General features: G+C 41.5%; 3 protein-coding genes across 23 annotated transcripts in view; 1 reads left to right on the forward strand and 2 right to left on the reverse strand.

Moving 5' to 3' along the window:
- The window catches only part of STRN3 (striatin 3), a 65113-nt gene extending 62789 nt beyond the window's left edge, over positions 1-2324 (reverse strand). For all 5 annotated transcript variants that reach the window (XM_087747119.1, XM_087747122.1, XM_087747120.1 and 2 more), the window contains exon 1: positions 1856-2324. In XM_087747119.1, the coding sequence (XP_087603245.1) occupies positions 1856-2176 (321 nt within the window). In that variant the 5' untranslated portion in view covers positions 2177-2324. The remainder of the gene's footprint in view (positions 1-1855) is intronic.
- Positions 1109-25647, forward strand: AP4S1 (adaptor related protein complex 4 subunit sigma 1). Of its 11 annotated transcripts, none has more exons than XR_015702216.1 (8): positions 1110-1693; positions 7838-7991; positions 8588-8729; positions 9771-9971; positions 11400-11486; positions 12597-12665; positions 15808-15950; positions 24245-25647. XR_015702216.1 is itself a non-coding variant. In XM_087747123.1 (8 exons), exons 4-8 carry the CDS (start codon positions 9834-9836, stop codon positions 23362-23364), a joined length of 447 nt encoding a protein of 148 aa, XP_087603249.1. In that variant the 5' UTR covers positions 1111-1693; positions 7838-7991; positions 8588-8729; positions 9771-9833; the 3' UTR covers positions 23365-25647. The 11 variants fall into 11 exon arrangements, 7 of the variants coding, with proteins under 7 accessions (XP_087603255.1, XP_087603249.1, XP_087603253.1 ...); XR_015702219.1 differs by having other exon boundaries at positions 24334-24350; XR_015702218.1 differs by lacking the exon at positions 24245-25647 and adding an exon at positions 22999-23188.
- Positions 25324-26667, reverse strand: part of HECTD1 (HECT domain E3 ubiquitin protein ligase 1) — a 64970-nt gene continuing 63626 nt past the window's right edge. For all 7 annotated transcript variants that reach the window (XM_087747111.1, XM_087747110.1, XM_087747114.1 and 4 more), the window contains one exon: positions 25324-26285. In XM_087747111.1, the coding sequence (XP_087603237.1) occupies positions 26148-26285 (138 nt within the window). In that variant the 3' untranslated portion in view covers positions 25324-26147. The remainder of the gene's footprint in view (positions 26286-26667) is intronic.

Raw genomic sequence — 26667 nt, forward strand, 5'->3', positions numbered from 1 at the left:
TACCTTCAGAAATAAGCAACTGAAACATTATGGCCACGGATGACAAACAGCAATTACAAACAGAAGCAGCAGACTTGGCAAGAACACATCACAGTGTTTAGAGGCCACATGAGTTCATAGCAGCACTGTTTCAGTCAGAGCTTTCAAAGTCTCTGAACTGAGCTTCACATTAGAGTACAGAATGTAGTACTTCGTTATAAAGAAAGAAGCCTATACATAAACCGAATATGTCAAGATGGTTTTGTTTGCTAATGAACGGCACTAAGCAACTTCTTTATAAATTTAGTGCTATATTACTAAATCACTAGAGAAAACAAGAGAAATAGTCAATTGTTCTCAGCTAAAAATGCCCACCAATGTCCACCAAACCGATTTTAAAAACAGCCTTTCCACAAGGCTTAAAATGGTAAGACAGGCAGTAAGTGAAGGAAACAGCAAAACCTCTTCATTTGTTTCCCTTGGTGGTTTTTAAAAATTCTTTAATTATAGTTGTAACAAAAATAGTGCAGATTACATGCTTATTATAGAGCTGAGAAGTCCTGAAAGAACTGCTCAGGCTCAGGTATAGTTCTTGGTTCTGAAATCTGAAAGTAAATACCTCATGAACGTTGGCTGCTGTTGCAGCATGCTGTTAAAAACACTAATTACAGTGCAATTTGATGGAATGCCGCTTCAAGACAGTTAACATTCACTCAATACAAAAATCACCAAAAATTCTTCAGAAGCAATAAAGTTTGTTAACTGTGATGTCTACATTTCTGTCCTATAAAGAATAACGACTCCTATACGGATACCTCATATTCAGCGGATTTTGTAATCTGTACAGAAACCTGTAACAGTCTATGCACGGCTTTATTTTTGCATGCAAAAGTAATTAGTAAAGGTATCTTTTCTATTACTAAAAGCAAACATTAATGGCAAGAGATCTATACTGGAACTCCAACACTTGCTGTCTACCCTAAGGAGTTATTCAGTTTTTGTTCCAGAGATGAAGTTCATACTTTAATGTATATTAAAATGTCCATGCTGAAGATCATCAGCTCCTCACTATTCTTCAGCGGTTGTTGTATGGGAGACCACGCGAAATCTCCAAAGAAACGAGACAGAAGGAAAGCGAGCACACGCTCGACCTGTCTCAAACCAGAGTGCCTGGCCAAGTCCTTTACTTGAGATTTACCTGAACACCCTTTCCTCGTCCTCTCCCCGCTCGGGAGGCAGACACTCCTGCCTCTTCGCAACTCCCTCTTCTCGCCCCAAAGCAACCGCTCGGGGAGCTCCGGGGAGGCGCCAGCCCTCCCAGGCCCGGAGGCTCCTGCTCCCCATAACCCGCACCCGGGGCTGAGGCGGCCGCCGGCCCGGAGAGCCCCGGAGTCATTGTGCTGCGGGAGACGATCGCAGCTGTCACGGCGCCGCTCGCCCTGCCGCGGGCGGGCGGGGAGCAGGGTCAGCAGCCCCGCGCCGCGGCAGCGCCCGCCCGCCCTTCCCCAGCCGTCCTCCGGGCCCCGCAACGCGGGCAGGGGCGAGAGGCCTGCGGAGCAGGGGCTGCCGCCGGAGCCCGGAGCCCAGGCAGGCGCCATGCTAAAAACCAAAATGGCTGCCCCAGGGAAAGGAGCCCAGCTCAGGCCGTGAGGGGCTGCGCCTCCGCCGGCCCCGCCGGCCGGCGACGCCGCTTCGCCCGCCGGACCTCGCCCAGGTACCGTCCTCGAGCCACAGCGACCGGCTCAGCCTCAGGGGCCCAAGGGGCCCCGCTCGCCCGGGCAGCTCCGCTCCCGCACCCCGAGCGCGGCCCGGTCCCCACCGAGCCGGTCCCAGCCCGCGCCTCGCTCCCCAGGGAGCCCGCCCTCGCCCCCCGTACCTGAAGCTCGGCCCGCTCCACCTCCCAGTGCGCCCTCTCCATCTCGAAGCGAGCCCACTCGTGCTGGATGTAGTGCAGGATCCCCGGGATGGTGTAGTGCTGGGGCCGGGACAGCTCGGCGGGGCCCGCCGCCTCCTGACCAGCCGGGGCCGCGGGGCCCTGGGGCTGCTGCTGTTGCCCTCCTCCCCCGCCGGCTCCGGCCCCCACGCAGCCCCCACCCGACTGCAGGTTCATGTTCCCACCCGCCTGCGGCGGCGGCTGCTGCGGTCTCGGGGCGGCCGCCATCCCACCGCCTCCTCCGGCTCCGGGGTGCTCGTCCATTGTCTGCGGGGAGCCCTCCTCCTCGTCCCGCGGCGGGGGCCTGGAGCAGGGGCCAGGGAGGGGGTGAGCGGAGCTGGCTGGGGCGGGGAGGAGGGGGGCGGGCCGGGCGCGGGGAGGGGGGGCTGCGCCGAGCAGTATCCGGGTGTCAGAGCAGCGCCGAGCCGCCGCCAGCCGCCATTACAGCCGCCGCGCCGCCGGCCCACCCACCCGCGGCCGGGCGGGGAGGGGAGGGGGGAGCGGCGCGGCGCATGCCGGGAACTCGCTCCCCTCGCCCTCCGGCTTCCTCCTCCCGGACGGCAAGGCGGCGCGCTGCGCATGCGCCGGAGGGGAGGTGAGCGGCGGGCAGCGGGCCGGGGCCGGGGCCGGGGCCGGGAGCCCCCGCTCGGGGCTGAGGTGGCGGCACGCCGCCCCGTGGGCAGCCGCCCCCGCCGCTGTCTGTCTCCCATTCTGTCGTGCCCGCCCCGGGCAGGGCCGCCGTGAGGAGGGGGGAGGCCCCGCCCCGCCCGCGGCCCGGCCCCAGGTGGGTCGGTGGCGGGGCTGGCGGCCGGGCGGCTCCCGCCCGCTCTGAAGTGAGGAGCAGAAGCGGTGGCCTTACGCCGAGGCGGCCGAGGTTGGCTTCGCCGGGGCCGCGGCAGCTCCGCGCCTCGGGGGTGTCAGACGCCCTCGGAGGAGCCCGCGGGAGCGCCGCTGGCCCGGGCCCGGGCGTGGGCCCGGTCTGCTGCCTAAACCGGCGTGCGAACAGCAAGTCGGGGTGTAAAACGCTGGAGTCTCTCAAACTGAGCGCGGTTTAATGGTGCGCTGAATTTGCCCCGCCAGGAGGTGATTTTAGAATAGATTTCTTAAATTTATGGTATATCTTGTTGGCTAATCTTTTTTTAAATGAATGGTCATCTTCATGGTATCTCAACGGTAAGGGATGTGTGTAATGTATTCCCGCCTTCATGAGAAGGGAGAGTGCATGATATTTGCTATTCTAAAGTCTTTTCCACGTGAGGAAGGTTTTGCAAGAAGTTACTGGTTTATTTTGTCTGGCTCAGTTTTGTCCCTGATAGCAGTGCTGTGTTTGATGCTGTAGTTTGGATACAGTGAAATTACCTCAGTTGCACAATATTGCTCTCAAATGCAATATTTACAAACTATCATCACATCCTATTTGAAACGATCTGTAGGTCACCCCTTGTAAGTAAGGTAGGAGTTTGGTTTTGCCTCTCTCCAAAATATTTACATGCTGTACTCGTTCAGGAAGAAAATGGATAGTTTCCTAAACAGGGCTCATTCTTCACAGAGCTGGAATTCTGTTAATTACTGAAAAAAATAAATACCGCTTGTCTCAGTACTGGTGTTTCCTTTCTCTGCTAATCTTTCCTCAGGTGTGTATTGATATTTCAGTTGGTTTATCCAGTCCTTCCTTTCTTCTCCATTAAATCATTTCCTGCTAAAATTTCATCCTACAGTCTTCCTGATTCCATACAGATTAGCCAATCTAATTAGCCAACTCCTTTCCACCTCAGCTGATTTTTTTCATTGTCTACTGACAGTATCAAATCATTACTAAAAATTAAGACTTAGGTCATAACCAGTTTAGCCTTTTGTTTAGCTCCAATCTTATGGGACATTCCTCATTCCTGAGTATATGGGAGTTACTGCAATTTAATTCCGTTACTATATTCAGCCAGCGTTTTGACAACTCAACAGCAAAGGAAAACTTTTTTACTCTTTCCTTCCTCCCTGACTTCCCTAGATTAATAAGGTTCCTTTTTTAAAATTCCTGATACTGAAATTGAACACAGTGTTTTATTTTAAAGCCACATAGACATAGTTGTTTCATCTTTGGATGAATTATGATGTGTACAGTAATAAGATCTAGAATACAAAAATAATTACTATTATGGATAAATATTAATGACACGGCATGTGATTTTTATTAAAGTCTTGTCCATGGTCCGAACAAAAATAGGAAGAGCAAGGGTATTGATAATGTGAGCGGTCTTCAGTTGCAACATACTTCTGTACAATAAATTCATAGCCAGGAAGCTCAATAGCCTAATATATACCTCAAAAATATTTGTTCTTGTGCTGTCACCTGCTTGTGCCTCTACCATTTAGTCATTTTTTTTTCTTTTCATTAATGCTTTAATTCCAGTTTAACCCATTTTGTTCTACATTTAGTACACACATAAATTGCAACTAGACGTCTGCATCCAGAAAAGCAACTTGTTTAGAGTCGGACAGTGCGGCAAATTATTGACTTATAGTTCTATCTAACAATTATTTTTAATTCTTGGTGTAGCAGATCTGTAAAAATGTAGTCACGCATTTCTTGTTTGCTAAATTTGATCTCTTATTTATATTTTAGCTGAGACCCCTAGGATGTTGCAAAACTTTGTTATAGCGCAATGACTGAAATGCTTTATATCTGTGGACATTGACTAGAGTGGTTTTAGCTTGAGAGACACAAATCTAATTTGAATGATAACTGTACTGCAAGAAGTCTCAAACTCAGGTTGTGCTTCTTTTTTTATCATTTATGTGTCAGCGTATGTATAAATATTGGTGAAATCTTTGACAAATTAATGTCAAGTAGCTTGTATCTACTGGAGGAGTAATTAAAATTATGTTTAAAATATGTTTTATATTACTGCATATAGAATCTGGCAGGTTGGCCACACTGGAGACTTAAGACCTTTTTATCCGCAGAACAGGTATTGCAGGCTTTGCTACTCTAAGAGGTCTCAACAGAGTATGTGAAAAGACAGCACTTAGGGGTGTGACTCACAAACAGGGACAACTTACTTTGAGGTGTCTCATGCAGTTATGCAGCCTACACAGCTGGCATGTCCTGGAAGCAGTTCCTGAACCGTCATGGTTTCTGTTTCAGCATTTTGAAGCAAACCAGGCAGGTTTCAGTTTGTCTTGAAATACAAGGCTGAAGTTACCTGTACCAGCAGGGGGGGATGAGCTTGCTTGGGGGCAGTAAAATCAAGAAGCATCTCGCTTCATGAGGCCAGGTCCTCAGTCTTCAGTGTATGTGCTGGTTTAGGAGGAGTTAAAGCCGTCATATTGTAAGTCATCAATGACTACATACTCCGTCCATCTACCTGTGTGAGTCACACAAGCCAATCATGATGCCAGTTTTCTCTCAGATACTTATCTGCGAGAGATACTTTAATGAGGCTGAGATCTAACACAGTGTAGCAACGCATATTTAAATCACAGTAGTTAAAGTGTATGTCATTTGTGTGCATGCCAGATTATCCTTACAGAAGAAATATTTTGTAAAGGAAATAAAGGAGAGTGCTACTTGGGCACTCCGGAAGGTAATTTCTTTTGAAAGAAAGTTTGCAATTTCAAGACTTTTTACATCTTCCCCAAGTGATACCTTCTGAGGTTTTTGTTTCTAGGGAGTCATCATTCTGTCAGAGTTTTGTAGGTGTTTTGTAGATTGGGTATGCGCAAAGCATATACTGTAGGCTATTCTGGACAAAATTTCTAATGCATGGTTGACTGTGATGGAGAGAGCTGGACTTGACAGTCCATCAGGATGTGGATAGTCCAGTCCAGTCCCGTCTTCTGTTCCTAAGCGCATTTGTGATGCAGATAGTTGTCCAGTGACCTGGAATGAGACAGCCTATTCATTTCTGACAAACAGCCTTCAGATAGTAATGTCTTTTCATTACTAAAATGAGCAAAATAATGGTAGAGTTATGAAAGGCTTGCATCTTGTCACCAATTCCCTTGAACCATTTGATTCTGTATGCATAAAAGCATCGTAATTTGTGTGTATGTGCATGGATACACACAGGCAGGTGCGTGAGAATGCACAGAAAAGCACGTAAGAGTTGTATCAGAAGAAATGGAGCTATCTTCATAAGCTGAGTACCGATTATTGATCATAAAAGGTGGCTTCTCAAATACATAGAACTTGATGAAGGAATGGGAATTTCTCCACCCATCAACATGCACAGATACGCTTTTTGTTTGTTTATTATACTTCACAGGTTTCTTTACATCTTATATATGCAAAACTAATTTTAACATGTCTGTATCTGAAAGCCAAGATCAAAGGAGAAGAACTAAACTTTGTTTGTTAGAAACAAAACTCAGTAATTCCTTTTTTTTGCCTAAATTGTGTAAGCAAATTTCTACAAGTGATTTTTTTCAGAGTTATTTTTAAAGGAAATAAAAAACCCCCTTAAGATACTTTTAACACTGGTGTTATTCTCAAAGTCAGATTCCACAGCTATGCTTGCATGCTTTTTGTAAATTTTTTAAAAATTATTATTTGTACATATGAATTTATTCCAGTGTTTCTGCACAAAACTGTGCTTGTGCTGCCATTTATATGAGCAGAATTTCTGGCTAAAATTTTGGAAGCTATCTTTGGGGCTGTTGGGAAAATACAGAAATGACTAGTGATACTAGCGGACCTCTTTCCTACAGATGTTAATCATCTGTTCTAATACTGTGAAAAACGATTGTCTCATAAATTACAGATAACGCATTTGAGTACTACTATGGTTCTACCTCTGTTACAATATGATTTGGGTTTTTTATATCTATTCTGGATAAGAGCATTTGTGAAGATTAAAAAAAAAAATCTGGTCTAAAGTATTTTCCTATGTAAAACAATCCAGGCCATTCATAAGAATACACACAGATACAATAGTTACAACATCAGAAAGGGATTAACCGTGTAGAAAGATTAGGTTAATAAAGGAGTAATTAGGATTAGGGGAAAATCCTGCAAGAGGATCCATGCATATCAATTCTTCATATATTTTTTCTGTTATATACTGCTTAACAGTAACTCAAAGTACAACAGCTCTGTCGGTGCTCCTGGGGTAGTTTTACTGTCCTCCCTTTCTCAGGTCCCACTTGAATATCTGCAGACATGTTAAGCCGCAGGTTTTTAATCTTCTAGGATGGATTTGTGCAACTTGCTGGTTTCTGAGAACAGGACTTACGCTCCTCAGTACCATTTATGACTGAATTATTATAATAGCTTGGAAACAACTTATTAAAAACAGAAGACTATTAATTCGTGCTTCAGCAGTACCAAACACGAAGATGAAGCATAAAACTAAGAAGAAAGAAAAGCTGTCTATGTCGCTGTCATTATCTGTTTAGCTTGGACAGACGTGTTTTGCAGCTGGTAGGAACAACATGCATAGCTTTTGATCTCCTGTGTCTGAGCTTGCTATTTTTTTTTTATTAAAACAATAGGCAGCATTTCTTAGGTTGTTCCTCTTTCAGACCACAACCCTTTTTAAGTAGCTTTAAAGCTTCAGGTTTCTTTTACTCGTGAGGTTGACCCTTGCTAGAGTGCCTCATTCTGAGTTGGAAGGAGTCGTTCATTCTAATCCTTACTTCTTGGAAGGCTTGTCTCAAAAAATGACTAAGTCATCTCACTGGTTTACCTTTCTTTATGCCTCAAAATATTAAGACATCTCTTCTTATTGCAACTGTAACTTCAAGCAGCAATACAAAATAGAACAGGGGAAAAAAAGAGCCACATATTAAGTGCAGAAAAGATTGTATGGATGGTGCTCTCCCATTTAGTCATAAACGTCAGCCTAAGCTGCCATCCAACAGTGGAGGTCCCACCATACATTTCCATATGGGCCCTTTTTTGTTTTAATTACCTGGTTCTTTCTTTCTCAGAGACTCACGTGTTCAGAAGCCTGGGGCGCAGTGGGCAAGCCACGTGCACCACCACAGCAGCGCTGACCAGCGTCCATGACTCTTCTGTTGGAGCGAATATACAAAAGTGTGCTCCTGCTCTGGGCGTGAAGAGACTTCACCGTGCCTGGTGGAGGTGAGAAAGCTCTGAGACTGTCACAATGTCAAATGGACTGTCTTGTCCTGAGGATTCATCCTGGACACCTGTTCCTTGGAGGTGTCACTTAGTTAAGGAATGAATTCTCAGTATCAGGTCTAATTAGTGAAGATACATTTAGTATAGAAATCTAAACCTCTTTGTATATGGAGTAAACCACAGTACACTGAGGAAAACACGATCGCTTTCTTGAGATCCAAGTGATGATAATAGAGGTGGCTTTTCTTTCAGAAAATAATTAGGTGACCAAGATGAATCAGAAGTAAGCAATAATTCATGTCAGCACAATATATTGGGATTTTTTGTATCACTGTCATGAAAGATTTAGATGTTATCACCCATGAATGGTATATACCCAGTTTATTCAAGTTGCTAATAATGTGAGGCAGCACCTATGCAGCTTGCCTTGTTAGAAAAAAATCAGCATATGTTTAAATGTCTATGAGGTTGCTGCCTCAGAGACCTATTTTGGTTTTTGTATTTTTCCCCTTTTGCTTTTCTCCATTAAGATATACTGTTCTTACATGAAGAGCTACACTGTATTGTTCTGTGGATTCCTGATGTGTTTTTTTCAGCTTGGACTTTCTCACAGGAGCTGTGAGACCTTAGGAGAGAATATTTGCACCAGGCAAGGAGCAACTCTTCAGAACTGGAATGAAGAAATAGCTTTTGCAGTAGTTGCTGCATTTCCAGTGCATAAACCTCAAGAGCATTTGGGTCAGTAAATCTGTGATCCAAATAGAGAGTCAGATGGAAAACATTAAAACATTACAGTGACTGTTTTCTGGCATTAAAGAAGATAACCCAGAACTTCTATTTAAAAAAATTACATCTGCAGCTTACCTTTTGCTGCATGCTTTTCAAAACATGAAAGATTTCAGTTATTTAGCAAGCAGATTCTCATATATGCTGTGCTCTTTTTAATAGAGTTTTTCATTATACATTGCATGGGACGTATTCTTATTCTACAACTATATTTTAGTGGCATTGTGTGGATTAATATTTATTCAGACTGAGATTAAGCTGTTTCGAGTAATTAACATGAACAGGTTTCTCCTTAGCTATCAAAGACCCACACTTAGTTTTCATTAAGTGCAGAATCTACCTTTCTTGGTGTGGGAATTTAGATGGGAGAAAACAAATTTCAGTGGCTCCTGGTCCAGCTCAAGATGTGTGCTGATACTGCTGATACCCAAATATTTAGGAGGCTCTCATTCTGTATTAAAGAAATGGTCATGTGTTGTGGCCCATGCATTTCCCTTTGTCCTCTCTCCCTTCAATCTGATGTCAGGATGGTATGAATGAAATTGTTAAATACAAGTTCGGGGGGGGGGGGGGGGGCGGAAAGCGCTCATAGGCCAATTTTGCTCTTATGAGCTGTGCTAATTTTATGTTTTGGTATTGGGCAAATTTCTAGTAATGTTCTCAAACCAGTTAGCATGCGGGAAGAAAACGGCAAGTAGATTTATGGTTTTGAAGAAATAATTGTTTACTCCTCCAATTTCCCAAATCCTGGAAAGAAATTAAATTGTCTGATAATGTGAATGCAATTATTTATTAGATAGTTTGTGATTATTTGTGTGGGAAGAAAATGAAGTTTTACTCATGGGATGCATGCAAAAGATTAGAGATTTTTTTCCAATATTCTATGTTTTGGCAATAAACTCAGTCTTAAATATATGCAGATCTGGGATGGCTAGCTTTTATAAAGTCTTTTATAACTCCTATGTATACTACTTTTTTTTTTCCCCCTCACAGAAATACTCTTCTTGATTCCTCTACCCCATATTCAAATCTACTGCTGAGATCAACAAAAAAGAAATGATAAAATTTTTTCTTATGGTAAACAAACAAGGTCAAACAAGGCTCTCTAGGTATTATGAGCATGTAGAAATTAATAAACGGACAATGCTGGAAGCTGAAGTAATCAAAAACTGTCTCTCCCGTTCAAAGGATCAGGTAAGTTTTGTAGTTTTTCCCCTAGCCATTTGATTTTATCAACATCTTACATCTTTCATGTCGATAATTCTGAAAACACATCAGTTTCCATTACAGGTCCTTATTTCTTTTTACCCGTGAAGAAAAAGATTGTGTTTCTAGATTATGGGTTCAGTCAGTTGAACTGTTATTCTGCATTGAATAAATATGTTTTTCTGAGGCTTACAGAGATTTTGGAGTTTTGTGTATCACTGTCATGAAGATTTCTCCTGTTTGTTTGAAGAAGCTCGGAAGTCCAGGAAGAATTTATTTTATCCTGTTATTGCTTGTCTGGTAGAGATGGCTAGAGAGATATTACGTCTGCTTTGCCAGAAAGTAGTAGGGATAGTACTGACAGCTCCAAATTTAAACAAAAAACTTATAAGAGAGGATTCCAAATCATGAAAATACTGTCTAAAACACAGGGAGTTTTGGAAACACAAATTTTTAGGCCTCTGTATTAGGCATTTTTATTCAAAAAAAGTGTTCACACTTTCTGCAAGAAAGAAAACTCGGAAATTGGAAAATTTCTTAGATGAAAGTTGGGCTTTTCATGGCTTGCTCAATTGAGCCATTGGTTCTTTAAGAAAAGTACCAAACTTAGCAAAACTTTTGAGCATGTTGACTTGCATTGGAGGAGAAATCTGTGACTTGGACTGCGAGTGGCGTGTTTTGGTTTCTGTTCTGAAGTCAGCTGCTTTATTTTTCATTAATTGTGTCCTTGAACAGTGGTCCTCCTATTTCATTCTCAAAAACCTCAGAAAAAACAGCAGTTTCTACGAAGTACCTTAGTTCACAGCACTGACAGTGACTAAAGAAATTAACCTCCTCCATACTGCTTGCAAGAGTGTCTCCAAACAGAAACTTCACCAAAAGAGCTAATGGTATACTGCCATTTCAAGAACGGAGCAAAATGATACTTAAGAAAAAGGAGGTGACTTGTAAAGCGGTGTATAACAGCACCATCTGCTGGCTTCTGTCTTACTGTGAAAGACGTGGGAATTTCCCCCTCAGTCTGGAAATCTAATACTCTTAATTTTTATATAAAAACATCGATCATTTTTTAAATATTAAAATTACCTTGAGGTTGTCTCTTTTGGAAGTGCTTCCGAATGAAAACTTAGGGGATGTATTGGCTGCCTTAAAACCCTGAACTTCTGTTCTGTATGTTCTAGTTTTTCCATTTAGAAAGCGGTAGGATGTTTTCTGCCAGTAGATGAAAAGTTTTGTGGAATAGTTATCCTACTAAATTTCTTTCAAGTCAAAATTGTTTGGTGGATCTTGGGAAATCCATTGTTCTTTGTGGGCCTTATGAACATGAAAGCTTGGGCTCTTTGAGCACTTTGTGCTTAATTCTGTCATATGCTTAAATGGCAGCTACTATGTTTGACTTGTTTTGCTTCTGTCTAGTGCTCTTTCATCGAGTATAAGGACTTCAAGCTGGTATACCGACAGTACGCAGCCCTTTTCGTGGTTGTTGGAATCAACGAGACAGAGGTAAGAAATTATATACACTCTTGAAATGAGAGCTTGTAGTAGTCATGGGCAAGAACTCAGGTCTTTTTCCAGCATGGAATTTTGCAACAGCAATTAGAGAATTTCAAGGAGTCATTGCAAAAAGGCGTTTTTATTTCTGTGAAATGGGAAGAGGTATAAAAGAAAATGTATGTTTGACTTCATTCTATAGCTGTAGACTGAACTGTTACCATGAGGCAGTCTTCATGAGCCTTATACTGATTCTGCTTTCTAAATTTATCTTTGATTAAATAAATTTATGTAGGGTGGGGTTTCTCAACAAATGTTCGCATTACAGCCAGATCAGTTGTCTCATCTGTGGTGACTTCCCAACTGCTCACTGTTTTTAACCTCCTCGGCCAAAGAAAAAATTCCCATACTGTCAGCTAGAAAGATGCCAATTTATTGTATTTTAAAAAAAGGAGAAAAAAAAAAAGGTATCTGACTGAAAATTGGCAAGTATTGTTATTTCATCTGTTCAAGCTGAGCCTGCAAGGCTTTAATGTTTACATTGATTCCCAGTTCTCAGAAATTAATTCCAAACTTACTGTTAAAGATTTTAATTGGGTGGGGTGGAAGGTAGCTGCTGACTACCACAGTGTCTTCAAGTCAAGGGTTATAATGGCATGCAATTTTGGGCAAATCCTTTTGGCTTTGCTACACCCCACAAAAATTGCCCATCTGTACTGCTGCAGCACAGCCTGGCTCTGTGCTGCAGCTGGCTGGCGTGACTTCAGCATGGGTAGGCATAGCCTCGTTAGCTGTATCTGTCTAGCTAACCTGGGTGATGGTGGAAGAAAGGATGCAATGGGATGGCAGCAGCCCAGGCGAGACAAATCCATTGGGTACTGCAGTGCTTACTTGTGTGGCTGGCCTGAAGCTTCCGCCCTTGAGTGCTCCCCTGCTCTCGGTACCTCTGCTGGGTAACCACACCCCCTCTCGCTATGGTGGCCTGAGCTTGTGCACTTTATTGTAGGTCTTATTAGATTTTCTAGTTGCTTTTCATACACCACAAGATGAAATAAAACAAAGAATACTATTACATTGTCTAGCTATTCATTTAATATTCGTTTGTTTTTAATTTAATTTCAGAATGAGATGGCAGTATATGAACTAATTCATAATTTTGTGGAAGTTTTGGACAAATACTTCAGCAGAGTGGTGAGTGAGACATTGAATCTATTATGAAATATTTCTTCTCTTTCAAAGCTTTAGTGAATATGTCATTTCAGGGAATAAATCAAAGGAGAAAATACTTTTTTCATATTCATTTAGAATTTTGAATACTTTAGCATTAATATTACCACTGGGGAGAAAAAAAAAAAAAAAGAAAAAAGAAAGAAAAAAAAGCAGTGTTAGTTGATTTTTCAGAGAAGTAAAATTATACGTGGGTTATAAATCATCAGACGAGGAATACCAGAAATATTTCTGTTAGAAAAGCGTGGTTTTATATGCTTGTACTCAGGCGTTTCTTTGGGTCATCGACTCTTAAATTAGCCACTGGTATTTTATACATTTTAAAAAATGAAGACGTTTTTCTTACAGTTTTTTTTTTGCATTACATCCCCCAAATGCACTTAATTCATGATAAAGATGGTGTAAGCATTTAGCAGGGAGCTGACATCACTCTCACTGAACAAGATCAGAGGCATGAGCAAATGAAACCTCAAAAACGAGTCTGTACTTGTGCTCCCCATATTGTTGCCATGCAACAGTGGATATCTGATAAAACAGCTATTATATAGATAGTCATTTTGTTCAGGATTCAACATCAGACATGGCTCCAGTTAAAATGACACTGCTCCTTTTGGTGGGAGATTTGTTAGTTTGTTTGATTTTACAGAGTTTGAAAATGCAGCATTATAATCCTGGTTAGAACATATGCCATTTACCATAGGATTTGTAATAATCTTGTTATAAACGAATTTGCCTAAAATCATATTTGGGCACAATTTCAGTTTGTCTATGCTGAAATGTCTTGGCTCTCTCTCTCAGAAAAGAGGACTGGATAGAGTTTCCTCCGTAGTCCATGTGCTTGAGGGTATTATGTTGGTAATTATACATACAAGAGATCAGTACGCAGGGTCTGTAACTGGTTTCCCAGTACTAGTACCACAGCAGACGTGGCAGAGCTCCCTCTGTGAATTCAAGGACATGCTTGAAAAAGTCATCTGCACCCTTCACTATTCAGATGCCTGGCAAATGTTTTAGGCTATTATCTCAACTAACATCGCACCAGCCTGTTGAAACTGCCAGTACTAAGTATATCCGTTTCTGACTGTACTAAGTTCAGAATTTGTCTCTTAAAATTGTTATGATTGCAGTCCCAACCTAAGCAGTGATAACCAGGAATGGAATTTGATCCCAGCAGCACAGGAATGCACAATGAAATTTAGTCACATCTTATTTATCTAATTGAGCTAATAGCTGCCAACCACTTCTCAACTTTGTTTTCTTCATTTGAGGCAGAGCAAAAATAGATGTAGTTCGTATGCATATAAACGTAGTATATATAATTCCTTGACCACATATATAACGCAGCCACTGATAGTTGTTAGAAATTTGCTGAATTCATCATACCAGAGTTTTTTGTATTTTCCATAGCATTTAAGGTTTGAAACTAGGGGAACTGAAAAGGGGGGTGGTTAAAGAAATCTCGTGTCATTCCATGCTTCTATTTTTAATAGCATATAACACGATAAATGGCAGAGCACTGGAGAAGAGGGCTGTAATTCTAGCTGGGGTTTCTGGCAGAAACCACAGAGCAAGAAAGTATAAGTCTGTACTATTATGGATTAATGTTTAGGATTTGCAGAATTTTAGCATAATCCCAAATTATGATGATGACAACGGAGATGAAACTCTGGGAAAGGAAAGAACAACTGTCCTGCTCTAGAAGGACATTTTGTCATCTATTATTTTTAGGCTTGTGAGCTTTAAACGTTCTCACATACTCTATTTTTATCTAATGGAGTTTACAGAGCTTGAATTCAAATATCAGAACATTAACAGAATTAGGGAAAAAGCTTTTAAAGTTGCTTGTGAGATGTAATTCTGAGTCGCCTTCACTTTTATAATGGCTACCCAGGGAAAACTCTGCATACTGGTAAGAATACATACTGCAACATTTTCAACTACTTTTTAACGCTCAGGAAACTCAAACTGATCAGGCTCGTAAAATATAATTTTTGTGATGCATAAAAAATTTCTAATTGAAGAATGGCAGGGTCACTCAGCGGAGGCCTGTAGACTGGAACTAGTCCAGTTTAGAGCATCTTTAGACCACAGAAGTAGTAGCAATTTTACCAGTGGGAACTCTGCCTAAAACTCCAGGGTTAGACTGTGAATGGAAACCATGTTAACAAACTAAATTCCCTTGGTAGCAGATAAAGATTCCCTCTTTCAGCAGAGGCTGGGGAAGCTGCACCCTAACTGTGCAAGATCTTAACTGCTGAGGCTGTGATTAATTGTTTCTAAATTTAGACATTTAACTGAGGCGTCTGAGTTAGAAGTTTGGTCATCCTAAGCTCCCATTACCGGCAGTGGAGTATCTCGAGAAAGTGAGTCATGCCTTAAGTGTGCTGAGTCAACTGTTGAAGAAACCCATCTCTTCTGTTGACTGCAGAGAGACCACAAGGGCTTCTAACTCAGACGTTTTGGTTAAATGAATAAAACTACTTGGGGTAAATCCAGGCCAAGACTAGAAGGGAAATGATGACTGTGTGAAGAATTGTGTTGCTGGGGCTGGAGCAATAGTTAGAAGTGCTAAGGGTCCAAAGCTGGGCGTTACCTTCCCTCTCCTAATATATCCAGCCACAGCTACCACAACCGTGGGTATAGACAATGTCTAGATTTTGCTGTTGAAATGATCTGCAGCAACATTTTTAACTGTGTTTTTATATAAATTGTAAACTTGGCATTAACATGCTGTTTTTGCAGAAGGAGGAAGAGAGAATATAGGGCTGGAGTTGCCATGATCAGAGATGCTGGTTTTCCACCCACTCATTCAGATGGCACTGTGTATATTCAAATTGTTACTTGTGGGTGACCTCAGTGGGTTTTTCTAAGGAAAAATTTCAGGATGTTTTGTTACGGAGGCAGGTAACACATAAAAGGCAAAGCAGTGTTGCAGGAAAGAGCATGTAATTGTACAGTCCAAAACAAAAATCTGACTCGCCCTAAAATTTTGTATCTACGTTTTGAAGATTTTCTTTATCCTCTAAAGGGATGTGTAAAATGTTTAATGACTATGAGATGAGAGATCAAACTGTAACTAATGGTTGTCTATCTCTTTTCCTTGCAGAGTGAATTAGATGTATCCTTTTCAGTATCAGAAATCCATTTGTCTATCTCTTTTTGGTGTCCATTCCAGTTCATACTGTCTTCATGGCACTGACTGTCAAACAGTCAAGACAATGCAGAGGTTTCACAAATTTTGCACTTACAGTAAGTAGCGCCATTTTTGGCACCTTTCTGAAAGCATGGCTGATGTTCATGAGGGTCACCTATTTAAATCCTCAGTCATTAAGATAAGCCTGGTACTATTTAAAGTAAGGCAGGGAGAGCTTGCTAAGAGAGCACTAAGTACCATTAACACCTAGACATGAAAAGTGATATTCATGGGGGAACTTTCAGGCTTAACTAATTATTACTTCAGGTTTTACTTTTTTCTTTAAGTTTACAATAAAATAGATATTGAAATGACTGCAATAATAAGAACTGAACGTTACAGCTCTGTCTTAAGCCAAATAGCAGTAGCATCATTGTAAGATTAGGTTTGTGCTTTGATGTTGCTTCATGAAAGTCTAGGTGAGTTTTACTTTCCTATATCAATGGAAAGAGAGAAAGGCCTGGGAAGAGGAAATTTAGGAAACCAGGCATTGCCACAGATAGCTTTTTCTCCTTGCCCTCCCCCCAGCTGCATTTTCATGTGTGTGATTTGCAGGGTATTAACAAAAATATAATCTAAAAAATGAACTAAAACCAAATACAAACAAATACTAAATGCTAAAATACAGTCCTGAATAATTAAACACAAATAGCAAGTAAATAAAATACAATACTGAATTCAAAGAAAATTAAACCAGGAAAATGTAGCACAACCAGTCGTCTTCCTCCTCAGTTCTGCCCATCCCACTGCCTGCTCACTCTACTCCAGCAATCCGTATGCCTATGTCTGTTGTTGGTTAAATGCAGATCTGCTGGTACAAAGAGGTTTCAGTTATACAGCTGAAATACAGTTGCCAGCCTGGAATCAAATGCTTTAAAGTAATTTAGTTTATTTACCTTATTTAAGAATTAGTACATATGAAGAACATAGAAAAATTCTGTAATTTTTCTTGTAATTGTTCTCACTTCTTTACTGAAAAAAACCGAAAGGAAATAATTAATTTCACTTTTGTAAATATTTTAATGCTTGCTACATGCTGGAACTCTGTCTGATTTACTGAAGTTAAATATATATGTACGTATATGTACGTGTATATATACTGGCAATATATATCCTGGCAATGCAGCTCCTGCTGATGCAGGACTCCAGCTTTCATTTACATCCAAACACCTGAATGCACCCGCATCCTAGCTTGCATCATGGCCTGAGCCTGGAGTCCCCTGTCAGGAGGGCACCTTGGGCACAAGGCAGAGACTGGGTCCAATCTGAATCCTGCCCAAGAGGATTCATATGTAATATTTGTATGGATGTATGACATAGGTGTGTGTGGTGCTAAACAATGCATGAACAATTGCAAAGTTATCTATCTCATGCATACTGCAAAAGTGAACACCAATTAGCTACTAGCCAATTAAGTAACTACTTTAGATTAGCCTTGTTTTTTACAGAAGCTTTTATGTATGAATTGTAAGGCATTTATCCATTATATGATGTCCACTTTCATTCTGAGAGACAGTCCCATACTTAAGGGTACCCATGAGGGGGTGAGGTAACATTTCTAAAGTTGTTTGGTTTGTTTTTAAAATATCCGTAAGTAGTGTTGTTGGGCCAGTTCAATGAACACGTACTGAAATTGTGCTAGGGGTGCGGCTTCCTAATGTGTTAATAGCACTAGGTGAGCCTCACTTCTGTGTACGACGGAAGTGGGTGGGATTTTATGTAGCTCTCAAACTCCAGCTTGGATGGTGTAGGAGCTACTTTCTTGGTGTGATGATGACAGACAGACTATAAAAACGCAAGTGTTACCACAGCAGCTTTGTAGGGAATGACATGCTGGTAAGCATGGGAGTTTCTAAAATTACAAAAAGTTGATTTTTCTGTTGCTTGAACTGGTGAAGCAAAGCTTACTTGAAGACACGTTCTTCACTTGCAGAAGAAACAGATACTTACGTTCCCCTTGTGGGAAGGGAGGGGGAAGACAGGGTGCTCTAGGACCAAGCATTTGAAGAATGTTGTCTTGATCCAAAAAAAACATTACACTCCATTGCAACTAGCTGCCGCTGCTCCTAGGATAGATAAAAAACTTTCATATAGGGAATACTTCATGTGAATCGACCGTATTCTTCAGTCCCCCATGGAAGAACACTTTCAGAATACAGTGCATTTAAGTAGTAAGAAAGTTGAATGATGAATTTATTCTGAGAATTTGTAAGGATACACTTCAGTTTGTACTGTAAAGTAAGTGGATGAAATGGAAACCTATAAGGATTAGCTTAAAATTGTTGTTCATTAAGGGAAAAGTTTCCCTCTAGGTCTGTGACGTAGGGGAGGTACTCACACTAGGTAGATCAGCCACCTTTCAAACTTTCCAGTGTTGGAGCGAATATTTTAGAATATCACAGAACTTGAAGGCACAGTTTGTTTCCTATTTAATGCCAGCGTAGTTGTTTGAGGAAGAAATGGTCAGAAAGCATTAGATGTGTTTCAGTGGCTAAAATTTGCCTACCATTAGATAGACTAAAAGTTACTTAAAGCAAACGTAAGCAAAGACAAACTCGGAATGCGTGACTCTAGATTAAAAAAAGAAGCAACTCCAACTAATCTTTAGTTGAAGAGATTGAGATCCATCCAGGATGGAAATCAAAGTTTTGTAATGCTGTGTGTTCAGTAGTAAGCCATCTGCCCCATTAGTACTCCTGCTGTAATCTACAAAGCTTTTGTTTGTGCTCCTGGGTGTGTTACCTGATCACAAGGTGTTGGCTGCACTTTATCATCTCTTAAACCTGTACACACCCTTAATTACTTGCCTGGAAAATCCTGAGATATCTTAAAATGTCTCTATACGAAGAAGTTATCACATGCAAGTCCTAAATGTGCCTTTTTGCTTTCCTTCCCTCCTCCTTCCTCTCTCCCCCACTTAACTATCTGCCTATATAATGTTTCGGGGAAGGAGACACAAGACTGTGTCACATTTACCTCCTCTTAGTATGTATGTGCCATAAAGACTCTCTGTGAGAGTAGAAAGTACCATTAATGTCTTTAATAAGGGCAGCTCTTAAAGTTACCAAAAGCCAGCATAACATTTAAATAGCAATTGTAGTAGGTGCCTTTTACCTCTGCTGCTAGGTACAGAGCCACAACAGCATGGACTAAAATCCATAAACCGAAGACGGTAAGGGCTCAGCTTTTGCCTAGGCTGACAACTTATGAGTATTTCCTGTCTGGGTGCTCTGAAAACTCTTATTACAGACTTTTATCTAGAAATGCACAGATTAATACAGGTTTTCTTCTGCATACTTGTTTAAAAACGCCTGTTAGCCTCTGCACGGATCTAGTGAAAGTCCCTTAATCCTCCTTTGCAGGCAGTCAGGATTCTGACTGGAAGCAGGGCCTTAACTGACAGCTCTGAGTGGCGCACGTGGCAGCGCACACACGGAACAGAGCCTGTTCCTGTTGCCAGTTGCTCAAAGTGGTTTGCTTTGCTGCTTTTCAGCTGGGTGTGGATCTATGACTTCAGGGCTTTAAACCCTGAAATTTGGGGTCACTTGCCAAAGACATGACAGGTGGGGAGGATGAGCCTTGCTGAGGGTCGGAGATACATATCCCTCACTGGGCAGGGCATTCAGACGTGAATGGCTAAGCAGTGTGTGTATGACGAGGTGTAACCGTAGAGGATAGTCATGAGACTTACAGGAAGGGGAAAAAAGCCAAAGTTGCTGCCTGTGCAATCTGACTGTTTGCCAAGAACAGCATGGTAGAGGGAGGTGGGAAGGGAACTGAAAAAGGAAGCCCAGATGTTAGGTTGAGGGTAAAGAATGCTTTCGGACCTTCCAAAAATCAAGATGAGAGATCTTTCCAGAATGGTATTAGTATCCCCATTCAAATTGCAGGTGAAATCACTGTTTCTGGACTGATGGCTGAGAGATTAACAGGTTACAGATAGACAGAAATCATACCACTAAGTTTTCTGTAATGGAGTAGGCCAATTTTGAAATAACCTGGAATGGCCCTGCAGGCAAATTGACGTCTCCTTTAACCATACTGGGTTGAGTGGAGCAGCTGCAAGATACTGGTATGTGTGCAGTTTTCCTTTGATGTGGTATCAGCTCTTTAGGAAATGCAGCAGGGGAGAGAGCAGCGCTAAGTGTTTTAAATGTTTTCTCAAACAAGGTGATGCAGAAAAATAAGGCAGGATCATCACTGATCCTGGTTGTTCCAGTCTTCTGTGTTTCAAATCCTTGGGACTCTCAAAGGAGAGGAAGGCCTGGAGAGACGGGAGCTCTTGCTCTGCTGTGGGAACTGGAGCACTGTGAATCAGTGTTAGAGTGTAAAAATTAAAAGCCAGGAGGAGCTGGCTTTATCACTTGTTGAAACCTGAATGGAATGTTATCTAACTTTGTTAACAGATCCTCTTGCCCTGTGTACAGCAGTGCCAGAGGTGAACTAAGGAGCAACAGAGGAGCTCTCTTCCTAAAAATTCTCACATTACTGGAATAAAGAAATCCTAACTTCTCAGATTAAAATATTTGTGTAAAGACTGACTTGAAAAGTATACCATAGGAAGAAATTTGTCTTGCGTCTTTAATCTGCCAAGCAAAGTACAACTGCCTTTGTCTCCAGAACCTAGTAACTGAGACTGTTGAAGGTTTAAGGACAGTACTGCTCCTCAGTATTGAAAGGCCCAAGGCTGATTTTTAGAAGCAATTTAGGCGCACGGTCAGACTTAGGAAGTAAGTCAGTCTGGTATTTAAAATACAACTTAGAATTAAATTAGGTGGTTAAGTTTAGGCCAGCAAATTAGAAGCTATCATCTGATGAACCATGGACATACCCAAGATCCTGTTGACAGCTGTAGTTTCTCTTCCTCACATAACAGTAACTAGTAGTAAAGTTAGTTGTGGACCTGTATTGGGCTGCTACACATACCTAGACACGCAGACGCCTTTGTTGGAGCAGCAGTACAATTGCTTACCCGTCTGCACAAATATATGGTAGCACTGAGCTCAGCCCAGAGCACTCAAGGCAATTTGAAACGGCAGAGGAAGGTGACAGCCTGCTACCTGAATTCTCATCGGCTTGAACATACGGGTTCACCCAACAGTTCAGCCTGAATGAATTCAGGCTTCTGCTTTTCATCTCTTAGAAGAGCGGTCACACACAAGGCTGACATGAGATATTCTGTACCCCTCTTCTTGCTTTAACACATGCAGCAGAAGCAAGCACCGAGACAGGGACAAAAACTGAAGCTTCTCTCATCGCCAGGCTAGACTGTCATACTCAACAACTTTTACAGACAGCAGGAGAACCTTAAGCAGAAGGCAGCAAGTGCAGCTGCTACCAACTCAGGGGAGCCTGCCCACAGAGAAAGGTGGGTTTGGAATCCCCCAGGCTGAGGACAGGCTCAGCCTCCGTCTACAGGTTTCGGGCAGGCAGCATCTACTGTGACATCGTAAGAGACCAAGCCAGTCATCGTTACCTGAAGTAATGACTTGGGCTTCTGAATCCGAGAGAGGATCGCAGAAAAATCCTTCTCTGCATTCCCAAGTACTGCCTTCAGCTCTGGTTCTCTAGAACCTGTGAATTGCTTGATGGGTCTGGCTTTCACCACTCATTGCAGGGAAAATAAGGCACCTAACTCAGATCAAGGAATTCCCTTCTCAAAGCCAGGTGCTAAAAAACTAGGCATGGGGATGTTCAACGTTTCTTAACTTAAATCCATTCCTTGAATTCAGACCTGAGACGGTTCACTTTCATGAGCTCCTGTCATTGCAGCTCTGGTGGTTTAAGGCAGTGTCTCCCCACCACCTGCATTTACCACCTAGGAGGACCAAATATATACAAATATGCGTCTCCTCAGCTGTTTTCCTGTACAGCTCAGTACTCCCACTGTTCCTGTGCTTTGGCAGAGCAGTAGGGCAGACTGCTATCGATAGACCCACTAGAACTTGTGAGATGGAGTAGTCCTCTTAAATGCCTAAGTCATGTTCAAAAAATGAGACTTAAGCTCTATCTTGCTGAGCAGAGGAAAACGTTGATGCCTTCAAAAACCTGGCTCTTGCAGCTCCAGTGGTTAGAATGGAAGTCCACTAACATAAATAGAAAGACTAGAGCAAAACCCGACCATCTTCCCGAGTGTCAAAAATAGCATAAATGGGCAGAGAAGGCACTCAAGAGACTTATTTCAAGGTTGGAAAAAAACGTTGAAAGATGTATTTAGAAGTTCCTGTGACGTACCTTGCTAGCTCTGCTGTGGTAGTCCTCAATACACAGGCAAGAACTAGAAGGAAGAGAACGAAGGCAAAGCTGATCTGCTGCGCACAGGGCAGAGCACATTTACAGAGCAGCAGCAGGTGGAGAGCACGGCAGATGAAGGGTTATCCACGCCTCTCTGCATGTACATGCATGGCCGTTAGGCGTAACAGATGTACCCAGCAGGTTTTTTTGCTATGCCTATTTCCATTTCTCGTTCTGGTGATAAATGGCAACATAAGAATCTTTTTTTCACTAGGTAACCCTTTGCAGTTGTTCCGTGGTTACAAAAACCACTAATGTGTGTGCAGAAGAATGCCCACCGCTTAATACCAGAGTAAGGCCTGTCATTTTTTTTTGAGACAGATGCTGTTAGATAATGTTAAAGAAAGACAGACATGGTTATCGACAAATTTCAGGTATCACAACAGTACAAATTGATACTGTTTCAGATTATTTTCCTTTAGGTGAACATTAGAGATTATAAATATCTTTTAGAAAGTATTTAAAATATGAACCATTTATTTACTTTTGCTCTTCTTTGAGATTTATTACTAGATCAATGACTCAGCTTTACATATCAGCATATTCCTCTTAAGCCATTTTCCATCAGATCAAATAGTGTTAGTAAATTAGGGTAAGGAAAATTTGAGAATGAAATTGTAAGAATTTGACTGACAATTACTTTTCTAAGAAGAAATGCTGAATATTTGCATTTTCACATTCAAGGCTGTTATCCCTTGGTAACATTTTACGTTCAAGCCATATATGGTACTTGGGCAGACAGTAAAATTAACCCACCTACGTCTAAGTTCAAGTTTACCTCGCTTTTACTACTATGTGGTCATCTTCCAGGACGGGATACTGCTGGGGCTTCAACTTCGCCACTACAAGCTTTCGACATCTCTGTGGTCAGAAAAAAGTGTCAGTTGAACGGTTTCCCTAGCTCTATTAAAATAAACAGCCAAATAAACTAGAATAAATTAAGAAATACCTATTTTTGTAAACTTTGATTAAAGACTAAGGTGCCTAAGATTTTCTCTGCATTATCTTTGTGGTGTTCAAACTATACTTAACCTGAAATGTTTCTAGATCATGTTCAATTTGGACAGAGTGCACATCATTTTGGATGAAATGGTGCTAAATGGTTGCATCGTGGAAACAAACAGGAACCGAATTCTTGCCCCTCTGTTTGTGCTTGACAAAGTGGGAGAAAGCTAGGCAGATGCAAGACTGACTACAGCATTTTCCAAAAGACGGCGAAACCATCGCGAGCGTACCGACAGCAGTTTTCTGATGTCGTAAGACCGACTCACGCAATATTCAGATTAGCTGGAAAGTGTTTCCTCTTTCTCCTATACCCTACATACCTAATGGTACAGCTAAACATAGAAGTGGAACTTTCAATTTCAGATGCAGCTTTATTGACACAGCAGAAACCTTTCTAGAACAGTCAACGTTTTTTAAAATTGACTGGGGATAAAGTAATGGAAACTTACAGTGACCATCTAGGTATCACTCTGAATTACGTAGCATTGTGCCAGACCTACGAGAAGACACAAAATACAGAAATATAAATTCAAACTGAGTTTCAGGGCTTCCTTTAAGCACCAACTTGATTTTTTTATTTTCATGCAAATGTACTGTAAATTACAGTTCTGTAACTTTTATGACCACTTTTAAACTAGATATCAGCTTTCATCAAAAAGCTGGTTTCACTCCCTTTTCCATGTAAGTCATGGTTACAAAAGAAATGTAAATAACAGAAGTACAGATATATTTAGTATTCCCGCATACTGTGTAAGTTGTAACTAGAAGCATTTGCCACTTAAGTAACATTACATTAATAAGTGATAATTAAAATGAAAAGCTTGATCATCTTTTATCATGTTGGCTTCATAAATTACACAGAATCTTTCCTATTTTGGCACACCAGTATATTTTTTTCTCTTGTATATTCTATCCATGCAGCATGATTAAAACATTTACAGAAGATGAATAACAAAAGATCTGGAAATTTCTCGGTACCAGCTAGGTACCAAATCAAACCTTCCTTCTGGAGTAGGAGGACGTAGTTACCTACGCTAACTTGTATTCACAGGCATACGACGCGCTGATTCGTACCTCTGTACTACGCTGCAAGTCGCTGAAGAGTCAGCAATCCGAGCTGACTTTCATTTCCCTTTCTAGAATGAAGGCATCCGGCTCCTTCTGCATAGCCGCCGCACCAACACTAGGCATCACCTGACACTGAAAGAGCACACGCTGCGTGAAAGCACGTAACAGTCACGTCTGAACTGCAGGGTCTGAGGAGCAGGGAGCGAAGTGGTGTGCGGGACAGGCGGTCCACATAGCTTTAAAATAGTAACACATTCAGCAAAGCAAGTTGACATTGGATCTGGAGCAGCTACTTGTACCCAAGGTGTATGCAACTGCTTTGTTGAAGCACAGCAGTCCCAGGAGTGGGGGGGGGGGGAAGATTCCCCTTCAATTTTGCATTGGGGAACATTTCAAAGAAGATGCCTGTAAAGCCTTATGAATAATGCTAGGAAAAGAAATCCACCTGATTTATGCTTAATACATTTAATTAATTTAATTTAATTCTTTAATTCTGAGAGGCAGAATCTTTTGGCAAGCCCACCCTCAGCAGTGGCCCAAGCAAAGTTTGTTTGACCAAAGAGCACTGGCATAGAACAAAACTTACCACACAGATTCAACTAAAATAATAATTTTCTGGTATCAAGTACTTCAAGTACTTCAATATCTTTAAAGACATATTGGCATCTCGCTTTATCTTACTGTAAGCCACTTTTTACCAATAAATACCTGACCACATGCTGAAACCAAGCCAGGCACTCCCATCTCAAGTAAAGCTGAATCAGCTGCATCACCTGACCCCGTTTTTATTCCAACGTAGTGAAGAACTATAACCTCAGGTCCCACGGGCCCGCCGAAGAGCGGCACAACCTGCCACACGCAGTGTTGGCGCTGCCAGACTAGTCCTCAGAAAGCTGCACTGTGTAATTTTGAAAAGATTTGAGCAGAGAGATGAGTTCATGAGATCAATTATTGCCATGTAGTTCTTTTAAACCTTGAAAAAAGTATGGCAGATGATTGTTCAGAACACGTACGGAGATTTAACAACAGAAGAAGTATTAATGAAGCGTTCAGAGGAGACAGTTTAATATGTTGCAAACATTTTAATGATTACTTTTGAGCTTACACATTGGGTGTTTTTTTTAAACTTCAAACTGCAACAAGTTAAATAAATGTTTATAATATACAAAGAAAATACAACCAAAAGTAAAACTTGCTTTAAGTGTGCCTTGCACTAGGAACCAGTGTTTTTTAATAGCTTTATTGTTGAGCTGCACAAACACACTTAAGGATTTGATCTTCATAGCAGGGCATTTGAGAAATCAAAATATATTCCCACTTGAAAGAAAAAAGAAAAAAAAAAAAAAAAAGGTTGTGCATGATTATATGCAAAATCCCACTAAAATACTCCAATAGTGCAGGCACCATTAAAAAAGAAAAAGCTGGAGATGCCTGTTAACTCTAAGTTTTAAGGAAGCAAGTTTCTGACCAGTTAGCTTAAAGCCAGCAAAACAGGAATCGGTGATGGCAACTGTAGTGTACAAGGTATTAAATGACAAACTTTACACAAATACACTGTTAGAAATTTGTATCGGTGAACACTGAAAATCTGATGATCTGTTCTTTGGAACAGTCAAACAGAACCACCTTAATTTCCAGTTGTGCAAGCCCTTGAAGCATCACACAGTGTTCTGTGCCAATTTCTTGCTGGCTGTGTAGTTACAAGGATTTATTTTGTCATTAGCAGCTAACAAACTTATTCCACATGTTCCTAAAGCCTCACAGGTGAAAAAAAAGGCAAGTCTCATCAGAGCACAGCGTGGAGATCATATTTTTTGCACACAAACACAAGAGGCTTTGCTAGTATCAAAAACCACTGTCTCCTGTCCCATACTGCAGTCAGCGGCTCAGTTGAGATGGAAGCCTTTCTCCATTGTAGCAGCTAGCAGACGCTCTCTCATAATCTCCTCAGAAGAATACTCAGGTAACTTTAGATAATGCACACAGGTATTCACAGACGGGTAACTTGCATCTGTAGCATCAACCTGAGGAAAAGAGAGAACAGTTTTTACTGCAGTTGTTCGCAGCACTCGATATGGAAGTTAGAAGTTGTAAAGTCCCCTAATTCATGGCATTTACTGCATACGTAACACCAGTTGTCAAGAAACAGTAGCATCAGGAAAGCTACAGACCAACTTATAAATATATTTACTTTATAGGTACATTAATTCTTTTATATTCAAATATGAAGGCAGAGAACAGACCTGAAACAGAGGTTAGTACTGAAAGCTTAGCACAGTGTCATAAATTAAAAACAAAACAACCCCACCCACAAACCAAACAAAAAAGTCAGTGTTATTTCTTAACGTAGCAACGATCCCATTCAAAAGCCAGAACAGCCGGTTTGGAGGGCAACCCAAAGAAGCC

The sequence above is a fragment of the Nipponia nippon genome, unplaced genomic scaffold, assembly GCF_047370975.1.
Source record: "Nipponia nippon isolate SJK-2023a ecotype South Korea unplaced genomic scaffold, ASM4737097v1 scaffold_11, whole genome shotgun sequence".
Lineage (NCBI taxonomy): Eukaryota > Metazoa > Chordata > Aves > Pelecaniformes > Threskiornithidae > Nipponia > Nipponia nippon.